The following is a 13351-nucleotide window of genomic DNA, read 5'->3' on the forward strand; positions in this document are numbered from 1 at the left end:
TGTGTCTGTGTGTGTGTGTCTGTGTGTGTGTGTCTGTGTGTGTGTGTGTGCTCCAAACATTTAAAGTTGATTGGTGTATTCTTGGCTATTGAATGGCAGTTACAGACATTGAAATACATCAGTAACATCCCAGCACAGTGAGACTGAATGAGACAGTAATGAAGTGGACCCCACTAATCAGAAAATGGAATAGAAGATAGCAAAGCTCAAGTCTCTCTGTCCTTTCCCCCTCCTCCCCAGCACTGAAATATGGCACTGATAAAGTGACCAACACATCTGTCTTAGTGAAGCACTGTTTCTGTCAATAGCAATTAGAAACAGGACACACAGATTACAACAACGAACAGACTTGGCTGAACACTAAGCAAAACGTTTAACCCACACAACAAAACAACAGGGCAACTCGAGCATTTATTGTCCATCCCCAGTTGATCTGAGTGGATGCTGGTGGTGGGCTTTTTCCTTCAACCAATGCAGTTCATGTAGCGAAGGCAGACTGACAAAGAGTGAACAGGTTTCCTGTAAAAAAAAAAAGACTGAGGGGTAAGCCAATAGAAATCTTAGGAATTATGGAAGGGCTTGATAGGCTGGACATAGAGATGGTTCCATTTGCGAGGAGGTCCAAAACTAACACCATAAATATAAGATGGTCACTAATAAGCTCTACCTTATCCCCACTGCTCCTCTCAACTCCCACAGCTGTCTCTAAACCATCAGACTGCTGACCTGACATTGAGTACCAGATGAGCAGAAATTTTCTCTGTCTTTGGTCCCTGCCTCAAACTCTGTACCCTAGCCATGATCCTAACCTTCTTCCAGGCAACTATCTGAGAATGTACCAGACTCTTCACAACCTCGATGATTGATCCTGAAATGAGTTTTCAACCACATGTTTGTACCTGTGCAAAGATTGCCTATTTCCATCTCCATAAGATAAGAACAAAGGACTTGCACATGGATGGACAAATTAGGAGCAAGGGTAGGCCGCTTGATCCTTCAAGCCTGCACCACCATTCAATGAGACCATGGTTGATGTGATTGTAACCTCAATCTCATATTCCTGCCTACCCCGATAACCTTTCACCCCCTTGCTTATCAAGAATCTATTTTTCTCTGCCTTAAAAAAATTCAAAGACTCTGATTCCATCGCTTTTTGAGGAAGAGAGTTCCAAAGACACTCTGTCTTAAATAGGTGACCCTTTGTTTTTAAAACCGTGACCCCCTAGTTCTAGATTCTTCCACAAGAGGAAACATCAACTCCACATCGACCCTGTCAAGACCCCCTCAGAAATCTTGTATGTTTCAATCAAGTCTCCTATTTGAAACTCCAGTAGATACAAGCTAGACCTGTCCAACCTTTCCTCTAAGACAACCCGCCCACTCCAGGAAATCGTTTACTAAATCTTCTCTGAACTGTCTCCAATGCATTTACATTCTTCCTTAAATTAGCAGACCTATACTGTACCTCAGATGTAGCGTCACCAATGCCCTGTATAACTTGAAGTATAACCTCCTTACCTTTGTAAACAATTTCACTTGCAATAAATTATAACATCCTATTAGCTTTCCTAATCGCTTGCTGTACCTGCATACTAGCCTTTTGTAACTTATGAACTAGGACTCCTAGATCCCTCTGCATCTCAGAGCTCTGTAATGTCTCACCATTTAAATGATGTGCTTTTTTATTCTTCCTACCAAAACAGACAATTTCACACTTTCCCACATTATACTCCATTTACCAGGTCTTTGCCCTACATTTAATCTAGCTATATTCCTTTATAGCCTCCTTGTATCCTCTGCACAATTTACTTTCCTACCAATCTTTGTGTCATCTGCAAATTTAGCAACTATCCCTTCATCCACGTCATTTATATCAATTGTAAAAAGTTGAGGCCCCAGCACTGATCCCTTTGGCACACCGCTCATTTCATCCCACCAACCAGAAAAATACCTATTTAAGGGTACTCTGTTTCCTAGTTACCCAGCCAATCTTCTATCCATGTCAATTTTACCTCCAATACCACGAGCTTTTATTTTCCACAATAACCTTTTGATGCAATACCTTATCAAATGCCTTCCGGAAATCTAAATACCTTACATCCACCGGTTCCTCTTTATCCACAGCAGATTTTACTTCTTAAAAAGAACTCCAATAAATAAACATGATTTCCCTTTCTCAGAACCATGTTGACTCTGCCTGATTACCTGAATTTTTCCAGGTGCCCTGCGATAAAGTTTTTGATAATGGACATTTTCCCTATGATCGATGTTAAGCTAACTGGCTTGAAGTTTCCTGCTTTCTGTCTCCCTTTTTGAATAAATGAGTTACATTCCCTACCTTCTAATCAACCTTCCCTGAACCTGGGGAATTTTGGAAAATTAAAACCAACACATCAACTATTTCTGTAGCCATTTCTTTTAAGACCTTAGGATGAAGTCCATCAGGACCTGGGGACTTGTCCCCACAGCTCCAACAACCTTCTCTATCCCACTTCCCTAGCAACTGTTATTTTCCTGAGTTTCTCCATCCCTTCCATTTCCAGATTTATAGCTATTCCTGGTACGTTACTCGTATCCTCTATTGTGAAGACCAATGCAAAATACCAGTTCAATTCATCTACCATCTCTTTATTTTCCATTAGCAATTCCCCATTCTCACTCTCTAGAAGACTAACACTCACTTTACTTTTTTCCTTTTAAAATACCTTAGAAACTCTTACTATCTGTTCTTATATTTCTAGCTAGCTTTCTCTTGTACTCTAACTTCTCCCTCATTATTAATCTTTTAGTCATTCTTTGCTGTCCTTTTATAGTCTGTCCAATCTTCTGACCTGCTACTTATCTTTGTGCAATTATATGCTTTCTCTTTAAGTTTGACACTTTTTAATTTTTTTTAGTTAACCCCCAATGGTGGGTCCTCCCTTTGAAATTTTTCTTCCTTGTTGGAATGTGTCTATTCTGTGTATTCTGAAATATCCCCTTAAATGTCCACCACTGCATCTATTTACCTATCCCTTAACCTACTTTGCCAGTTCGCTTTAGCTAACAGTGCTTCCATGCCCTCATAATTGCCCTTAATTAAGATTATAGTACTAGTCTTGGACCCACTCTTCGTTCCCTCAATTTGAATGTAAAATTTAATCATATGATGATTGCAACTACCTAGGGGCACCTTCAGTATAGGGTCATTAATTAATCCTATCTTTTTGCACAATACTATATTTAAGGTAGCCTGCTCGCTGGTTGGTGCCAGAACATGCTGTTCTAAGAAACTATCCCCAAAAGCATTCATGAATTCTTCATCTAGGCTACCTTTGCCCATCTGATTTTCACAGTCTATATACAGATTAAAATGGTTATCACTGTACCTTTCTGAAAAGCTGCATTATACACATTTATACACATTATACACATTTCTCCATCCAGGTTTCCTGAACTTGGGTCATCCCTCTCTATTGTGCTAATACCATCATTATTTAATAGAGTCACCCCTCCCACCCTTTCCTAGCTTCCTGTCCATCCTAAATGCCACGTCCCCTTCTTTATCCAGCTCACAATCTATGTCATCCTGCAGCCATGTCTCTGTAATGGCTATCAGATTGTACTTATTTATTTCTATTTGTGTGCTCAGTTCATCTGTTTTGTTTCAATTGCTATGTGCATTCAGATACAGAACCTTTAGTTCTGTCCTTTCATTAATTTTGTAACCTCTAGCCTTATCTGCTGATTTACTCTTAGATTTGAACTCTCTGTACTCTGTCCCTTCCTGTCATGGTCTGCTTATCATCTTCAACATTAATACCTTTCTCTTTTTTTTCCCTACTCTTTGATTTGCCACTTCTTCGCAAAATTGATCCCTCTCCCCCACTATTTTTAGTTTAAAACCCTATTTCCCTAGTTATGCAGCTCACTAGAACACTGATCTCAGCACAGTTCAGGTGTAGACTGTCCCAGTGGTACAGCCCCCACTTTCCCCAGTACTGGTGCGAGTGCCCCACAAACCAGAACCCAATTCTCCCACACCCATCTTTAGAGAGATGAATACGTGGCTCAAATTTTATGTACCCTATGCCAATTTGCACATGACTCAGTTATTACCTTGGAGATTCTGCTTTTTAATATAGTACCTAGCTCTTCATACTGTCTATCCAGAACCTCTTTCCTAGCCTTGCTTATGTCATTAGTACCTACATAGACCACAAAAACTGGATCTTTCCCCTTGCCACTGCAAGATCTTCTCCAGCTCTGAGCATATGTCCCGAACCCTGGCACCTGGCAGGCAACATAGCTGTTTGGACTCTCACTCTTTGCTGCAGAGAATAGTGTCAATTCCCCCTCTCTATGCTGTTCCCTACTATCACTACATTCCTTTTTTCTCCCCCTACTTGAATGGCTTCTTGCACCATGGTCAGTTTGCCCAAGCATCCTGCAGCCCCTGTTCTCATCCAAACATGCTGAGAGAACCTCAAGATAAAAGCAAAATACTGCAGATGCTGGAAATCTGAAACAAAAATTAAAATAGCTGGAAAAACTCAGGTCTGACAGCATCTGCGGAGCGAAAGACAGAGTTAATGTTTCGAGTCCGCGTGACTCTTTATCAGAACTGAGGAAATATAGAAATGAGGTGAAATATAAGCTGGTTGAGGGGGTTTGGGACAGGTAGAGCTGGATAGAGGGCCAGTGATAGGTGGAGGCAAAGAAGAGATTGCCAAAGATGTCATAGACAAAAGGACAAAGGGGTGTTTATGGTGGTGATATTATCTAAGGAATGTGCGAATGGTGATATTAAGGGCAGAAAGCAGGATGAGCAAGTGACAGATAGCCCTAGTGAGGCGTGTAGAGATGAGAAACCATTGTGTGAATAGTTTTCAGGTTCCCCAACAGTAACCAAATAGTAGGACAGGGTATAAAGGAAGAAATAATACAGCTTTTCAGAAAGGTACAGTGATAACCCCCACCCCACCCCCACTAGGGCTATCTGTTACTTGTTCGTCCTGCTTTCTACCCATAATGTCACCATTAGCACATTCCTTAGCTAATATTATCACCGTCAACACCCCTTTGTCCTTTTGTCTATGACATCTTTGGCAATCTCTTCTTTGCCTCCACCTATCACTGGCCCTCTATCCAGCTCTACCTGTCCACCTCCCTCAACCAGCTTATATTTCACCTCATTTCTATATTTCCTCAGTTCTGATGAAGAGTCATATGGACTCAAACATTAACTGTGTTCCTCTCCACAGATGCTGTCAGACTGCTGAGTTTTTCCAGCTATTTTTATTTTTGTGAGAGAACCTCAAACCTATCTTACAATTATAAAGGCTGAGGCTCCTACATTCCTGCCCTCTGGTTCCCCTTACTGCTTCACTCACAGTCACACCATCCTGTCCCTGACCACTGACAAAATCAGAAGACGCTATCCTAAGTGGTGTGACTACCCCCTGGTGCAAAACATCCAGGTAACTTTCCCCCTCCCTGATGTGTCGCAGCTTCTGCAGATCAACCTCCAACTCAAAGACTCTGAGCCAAAGTTCCTCAAACCATAAACACTTGCATGTTTGCCCTAGGTCACACTGGCATCCAAGAGCTCCCACATGCTGCGGCCTTGACACATCACCTGTCCTGCCATCCTTAATGTATTTAAATTAATTACTTAATTATATTATTCACTACTTTTCCTTTTCATATATTTTACTAACTTTACCACCAGATTGTATACTATTTTAAAGCTTAGGACTGGAATAGACTCTAACCACTTACCAGATACTCATCAAACAGCTAGCTCCTTTCCCTGTAATAGAGTAAGAGCCAATTCCTACGAGGTGACAAAGGTGGAAAAAGCAAAAGAAAAGGAACATCTCCTTCTGCTCCTCAACAAAATCCCCAATCACCAAACTCTCAGGTATCATTCAGCCCTTCAAGCCTGCTCTGCCATTCAATAAGATCATTGCTGATCTGGCTGTGGTCTCAATTCCACTTTGCTATCTGTTTCCCCCACCACACACAACCCTTGACTCTCTTGTCAATCAAAAATCTGCCTTGAATAAATTCAATTATCCAGCTTTCTGGGAAGAGAATTCCACTTACTAACAACCCTTTGAGAATGAAAAATTCTCCTCATCTCTATCTTAAACAGTAGACCATTTATTCTTAAACTTTGTGTCTTGGTTCTACTCTTTCCCCCCATAAGTGGAAACATCTTCCCAGTATCCACCCTATCAAATTTCCTCAGGACCTTATGTTTCAATAAGGTCACTTCTCATTCTTCTAAATGCCAATGTGTATAGCCCCAGCCTGTTCAATCTTTCTTCATAAGATAAGCCCTTCAGCCCAGGAATGAGTTGAGCGGACCTTCTCTGAACTGCTTCTAACATCGCCCAACTCTGCCATTGCCTTAGCTCATCTGCTGTTGAAACCTTCATTCATGTCTGGACTTGACTTTTCTAACATGCCCCTGGCCAGCCTCCTATGTTTTACTCTTTGTAAACTTGGGATAGTCCAAAACTCTGCTTCCCCTGTCCTAATTAACCCCAAGTCTTATTCAGCCTCAATCCCTGTATTTGCTGTCCTATGTTGGCTACTGTTAAAACAATACCTCAATTTTAAAATTCTCATCCTTGTTTTCATATCCCTCCTTGACCTCACCTCGCCCTATCTCTGCAATCTCCTCCAGCTGACCAACCCTCTTGCCTCTAATTCTGGCCACTTGAGCATCCCTAATTAATTGCTCCATTAGCAGCCATGTCTTGCCTTGCTGCTGCCAAGCCCCAAAGCTCTGAAATATTCTCCCTAAACCTCCAACTCTTTCTTTCATTATGGCTCCTTAAAACCTACTCTTTGGTTGATTTTTTGATAATCTGCCCCAATATTTCTGTGGCTTAATGACAAATTGTATTTTATATAATAAATTATATAAGGCATTATATAACTACAAATTGTTGCTGTTAATGTCAATAATAAGGTATATTATCTTAAGTGTGAAGTGAAGAGGGGTGGGAGGAGGCTCATGTGAAGCATAAACACTGTCATAGCCGAATTGGACCAAATGGTCAGTTCCTATGTCATAATGTCTGTGCAATCCTATGTAATGCAATATCTTTTGGCAGGGAACTCCAGCCACAATAAAGGAATAGTGACAAATTAAGCTGGGTACGTGGCTTCAAGAGGGAGGGGTCCCAGAACATTGTTGGTCTTGTCCTTGATGATAGAGGTCACAGGAGAAGATTGGCACATTCAGCTACTGATATGACTGATCTGGGTTTCAGAATCCATGAAACTAGCACCTTCCAGACAGCTGAGCCATGACCAAAATCTCAACCCCCAAACAAAATGTTTAAAGGAGAAGGAAAATGGGAGAGGAATCTCCGTTAGACAGAGTAGAAAAACATGCATGATTTTTTTTTCTAAAAATATCTGTTTATTCATAGACCCCCTGCTGGTTGGGTTTACCCTTCTCTGGGTCATGACAGTGATGCCAATTCCTGGGATTGTTCTGGGACTGATTGACAGAAGACTCTGTGAATTGGACTGAGACCGACTCGGCCTAGCTGGTAACATTAGCCAGAATTTTCCTGTCGGTGATTTGGGGGCGGGGCCCACTCGCCGACAGGAAAATGACATTGGGAGGAACCCCCAACGTCACCCCGCTCCCTTTAGGAAGGCGGGCAGACAGCGAAAGCAGCTGTCCGCCCACCGACTTGTCAAAGGCCAACTGAGGCCATTGACAGGCTAACTAAGATCATTAAAGACCTGCCCGTCCAACCTTAAGGCTGGTGGGCAGGCCAGGAGCCCCAGCGAGCGCCTGATAATACATGAAACCTCATTCATTGGCGGGATGAGATTTCATGTCTGTTTTTAAAAAGTTTAATAAAGTTTGTCGTTTTTATTGTCATTATCACATGAGGGGGACGTGTTAATTTTTTTTATTTTTCTATTTTTTAACTTTTGTGCACTGTCACTAATCTCCCTGAGACAGCACTTAGTCTCAGGGAGCAGTTCACTCTTTTGTGCGCGTACGGGAAAGAGCGCACTTTGACAGCTGTCAGGCAGGCCGCCCACTCAAAATGGCGGCAGGCCCCGTTTCAGTGGCGGGGGTCGGCTGTCCGCCTGCCGCCAAGTCAGTGGGGCCCACACATCCACCAAGGGCAAAATTCTGCCCATTGTCTGATGATTAAGTTGGTCAAGACTTTGACTCCAGAAGAGAACTGAAAGAATTCAGCGTGAACCTCCTGGGAGATGTTAATGGTCTCTGGGAATCCTTGTCTGCAGATTTCCCAGCTGAGGGGTTAGACCCTGGAATTCTTAAGCTAGCGTGAAAGTCCTGTCCCCTGCTTTTCCCATGGAGCCACGTGGGTACTGCTCCCAGTCAATGACAACTTGGAGAGGAAGAGCCAACTTTGGGGAATCAAAATAATATTTATAAAATCAACAAGGGGCTGCCGAATAGTTTACTTTGGATAAATGGGAACGCTTTGAGCAAAAGTACTCTTTCCTCCTTCCCCGCCATCATTACTCCTGCCTGAAATTGGTGATGAATGATGAAGTGTTTTAATTGATGACAAAAGCAAAAGTTCCAGCTCAACATTACTCACCCACACTGAGACCTGGCGGGCTAGCCTAGGATCACTGGGCCAACTCAGGATCTCACACCACCTTAACATGTTGCTAAAAGTTCCCTTTCAATCTATGTAAAAGATTAATTGGAATTTGGATATCAAACTGCATTTTTGAAATCTGTGTGAATCTTCCCATCCCCTCAATTGCCAAATGCAAGTTTTCCTCCAAGCAATTGACCTGGAAGTATGTCAGCATTCCTTCATTGCCTCTGGGTTAAAATCCTGCACCTCCCTACCAAACTGCACTGTAGGTGTATCTATAGTAAATAGCTCTGTAACAGTTCAAGAAGGCAGCTCTCCTTCCCAAGGATAATTAGGAATGGGCAATAAATGCTGACCATGTCTATGACACCCAGATGAACAATTAGGGGGAAAAAAGGAAACCTTCACTTCTGCAGAAGTGCAAAACCAGAGTGAATGAGAGGGTGCAGAAACAGGAACTGCTGAAAGTACTGCAGGTAACATGAAAGACCCTTGGAAAGCACAACAACTCAGTTATTGTGATAAATAATGTTGTTCGATTAATCCAGCACCTTATCACGTTGAAACCCCTAAAAGTGCTTCAGTCAATGAATTGATTATTTTTAGACTGTAGCAGCTGTTCTCCACCTGGAACATGCTGTACTTTGAGTTGAGAGCTTCCTGACATACTTTGCAATTCTATGTCAATAAACACAGCCGATTATTTGGGTTCTGGGGTCACAGCAACAGATACTTGCTCAAATAGGAAAACAGTACTTTTCATCCATGTGAGAAGATGATCCCATTGATTTTTTTTGGTCGGTAAAGGCCGTGCACAACTATATGATTAAAAACAAACCATGATGTCCCAAGTGTCTGTGTTGAGATAGCCAATCTCTCGGGGACAGCTGTTGGGCCAAAAAAAATACAAAACAACCTGCAAAACATGAGTGAAAGACATCGAATACAGAAATGTGCAGTCAAACCAAGAGCACATGGGAAATTAAATCCTGCAGCAGCAGCATTCCAAACTAACCAACATACTGACAAAGGCCCAAGTATAAATTTCCAAAATGACGACCCTGTGAGACTGTGTGAAATCAATAATCTGACCAAAATAACTGCAGCAGCCTCTGGAATACAGAAGAAAATATCCAACTGTTAAATCTGCAAAATAAAATCAAACTGTGAAATCCTTGAGCATTAAATTATCCTCATTACCAATAGCAAAAGCATCAGAATCAAGTATCCAACAATGACAAACCCGCCCTCTCTTCATAGTCTACACCTGGCTGTCACAACTAAAAAGAGACCTTAGTCTCTTTAGTAATTGTACGGCCAGCAAGAAACCATTTTAAAGGAATTAAAGAAAGATTTAAGCATATAAAGCACTTGACGATCTCTGTGAGCAATGCCTCCAAGTACTTCACATATGTGACTTACTTTAAAATGAGTTGATGAGTTGCAAAGGCATTCTTGGCAGCCATTTTGTGTGCAACAAGGTCCGACAAACAACACTGGGGTGAAAGATGGGTTAACCTAATTTCCATGTTTGGAGGAGAAATCTTTGGACACCGGGAAAACTTCCTGCTCCTCAAATAGTGATGTGCAATTGTTAGCATCTGCTGAAACAGGCAGATAAAGCCATCTTGTAATTATCTCACCTAGAGGGCAGCACCACTTGACATTGCAGCACTCTCTCAGCACTGCTCTGGAGTGTTAGCCTAGATTATTCATTCAAGTCCTAGAATGGGCCTTCTGACTCAGTTTGAAAGAACTATCAACTGACTCGGTCGGGCAAAAAATACCCCAATAGAAATACTATCAACCTGTGGAGCATCTACCAAAGGATGCATTATTTTTATGGGAGTATAAAATGAGTGAAACACAGTTGTAATCAGTAAATGTAGATGTAAACTCAGTATTGAGCTGATTTTATACTAGTTCTGCTTTTTCCCTGGAGTCAAATGGCTGTCTTTCTTGCACAGGTAAAGGATTTAATGACATTATGACTGTGACCTTGGGGAGGTACAAGCGGACTGGCCAGCAGGTGGCTGTTCGAAGAATTAACTTGGACTACTGCACCAATGAGATGTTTGCTTTATTACAGGTAATAACTTGTGTTAGTGAAGTTTGGGAGTCAGTGAAGGAAGCGTATGCCTTGTATTTTTAAATTTAAAACATCACTTAAGGCCCTTTTCAATTATTAGATTTCCAGGTAAATTTTTGAGGCCAGTTAGGATAATGTTGAAAGGTTCCCTTGTTTCATTTGATGTGATTGATAATATGGGGCTGGTCTGGTGTTGTAATGTGTTTCTATTCTGAGTGAAAAGCCGTGACTTCAAAGGACAAAGCTGTCCCTGGGCTAGATTGAAGCCTAGGGCCAGGTTGCTCAAGTATCCTTGTTGTCTTGTAGGAAATGCCTGAATTTATCAATGCCACCTGTAGAGTATTAAAAATCCATGCCCCTGATGGGGAACAGAGAACTGTTACAATCCCATTAGAGAATCACCTTTTGTCAGTTTTTTTTTAAGGGATGATTCCAGTTGGGAAGATTCCTGATCTTTCCAATTGGGAAGATTGCATTGAAGATTTTAACATTACAAAGAGACTTAACAAAATTGATCCACATACATCGCTCCCCATAACAAAGGGTTCAAATCCCATAGTGCACACTGTAAAATGTGGAAGCTAAGAGTAAAAAGTTAACAGGAATTTTTCAAATGAAGGGCAAAAGAGCCTAGTTTTATAAGGTTATTTGTTGTTTGTTCTTTGTTGTGGAAGTGGACAGTGTAAATGGGGTCAAGAGACAATTGAATGTATTTCTGGAGTAAGAATGGTTTGAGGAATATGATGGCATTAGGTACCTGGAATAATAGAATAATTACAGCACAAAAAGAAGCCATTTGGCCCATTGTGTCCAGATTGGCTCTCTACAAGAACAACTCAGCTACTCCAACTCTCTTTCCCTGTGTCTGAAATTTTTCCTCTTCAGATAATTATCCAATGTTCTTTTGAAAGCCACAGTTCACCCTGCCACCACCACACCCTCACCTTTAAAACAGTGCCCCCTAGTCCCCCACAAGAGGAAACATCCTTTCCACATCCACCTTGTCAAGGCTGTTCAGGATCTTATAAACTTCAATAAAATCACCCCTCAATCTTCTAACCTCCAGTGAAAACAAGCCCAGTCTGTCCAACCTTTCCTCATAAGACAACCCACTCATTCCAGGTATCAATCTAGTAAACCTCCTCTGAACCGCCTCCAATGCATTTACATCCTTCCTTAAATAAGGAGACCAAAACTGCACACAGTATTCAAGGTGCAGTCTCACCAATGCCCTGTATAACTGAAGCATAACATCCTTACCTTTATGTTCAATCCCTCTCGTAATAAAGGATAGCATTCCATTAGCCGCCTTAATTACTTGCTGTATCTGCATATTAACTTTTTGTGACTCATGTACTAGAACACCTAGATCCCTCTGCACCTCAGGATTATGCAGTCACTCTCCACTTAAGTAATACTCTGCTTTTTTGTTCTTCCTGCCAAAGTGAACAACTTCTTTTGTCCCACATTAAACTCCATTTGCCAGATCTTTGCCCACTCACTCAACCTCTCTATATCCATCTGCAACCTCCTCATGTCCTCTTCATACTTTCCTGCCTATCTTTGTGTCATCTGCAAATTTAGCTACCATGTCTTCACTCCCCTCATCTAAGTCATTGATGTAAACTGTAAAAAGTTGAGGCCCCATTACAGACCCCTATGGGAGTACACTTGTCACACCCTGCCAATCAGAAAAAGACCCATTTATGCATACGGTCTGTTTTCTGCCAGCCAGCCAATCTTCTATCTATGCTAATATGTTACCCAATATATCATGTGCTTTGGTGTGGCACTTTATCAAATGCCTTCTGGAAATCCAAGTACAGTACATCCACAGACTCCCCTTTATCCACTGTGCATGTTACTCCTTCAAAAAAACTCCAATTAATTGGTTAAACATGATTTTCCTTCCACAAAACCATGCTGACTCTTCCCTGTTGCCTTGAGCTCTTGCCCAGCTATACTTCCTTAATGATCGATTCTAATAACTTGCCCATGACAGATGACAGGCTAACTGGCCTATAGTTTCCTTTTTCCTGCACAACTCCCCCCCCCCCCCCCTCACCCTTCTTGAATAGAGGGGTTATATTTGCTACTCTCCAATCTGATGCAACCTTTCCAGAATCGACTGAATTTTAGAAAATTAACACTACATCAACTACCTCATTAGCCACCTCTTTTAAGAGCCTAGGATGCAGCCCATCAGGACCCGGAGACTTGCCAGCCACAGCTCCATCAACTTGCTCAGTTCCATTTCCCTAGTGATTTTAAATTTCACCAAGTTCCTTTCTCCTGTTCACCTCCGATTTACAGCTATGACTGGAATGTTTTTTGTATCCTCTGTAGTAAACACAGAAGCAAAATATTTGTTCATTTCTTCCGCCATTTCCTTATTACCTACTATTAACACCCCACTGTCACTCTTTAGAGAACCTACTTTACTTACTCTTTGCCTTTTTAAATACCTGTAAAAACTCTTGCGATCCGTTTTTACATTTCTAGCTAACTTCCCCTCATATTCTAATTTCTTTCTCCTGATTAACCTTTGTCATTTTCTGCCGCTCTTTATTTTCTATTGTACTATTTTTCCTTAAGTTTGATGCTTTCCTTAACACCTTTAGTTAACCACAATGGTGGGTCCTCCCCTTAGAATTTTCCTTTTATG

At 41.5% G+C, this 13351-nt stretch overlaps 1 protein-coding gene across 4 annotated transcripts in view; it reads left to right on the plus strand.

Annotated features, from left to right (window-relative positions):
- The window catches only part of strada (STE20 related adaptor alpha), a 96387-nt gene that overhangs the window by 49213 nt on the left and 33823 nt on the right, over window positions 1-13351 (plus strand). For all 4 annotated transcript variants that reach the window (XM_041173751.1, XM_041173752.1, XM_041173754.1 and 1 more), the window contains one exon: window positions 10565-10686. In XM_041173751.1, coding sequence (XP_041029685.1) covers window positions 10565-10686 — 122 coding nt within the window. The remainder of the gene's footprint in view (window positions 1-10564; window positions 10687-13351) is intronic.

This window comes from Carcharodon carcharias, chromosome 23 (genome assembly GCF_017639515.1).
Source record: "Carcharodon carcharias isolate sCarCar2 chromosome 23, sCarCar2.pri, whole genome shotgun sequence".
NCBI classification, from domain to species: Eukaryota; Metazoa; Chordata; class Chondrichthyes; order Lamniformes; family Lamnidae; genus Carcharodon; species Carcharodon carcharias.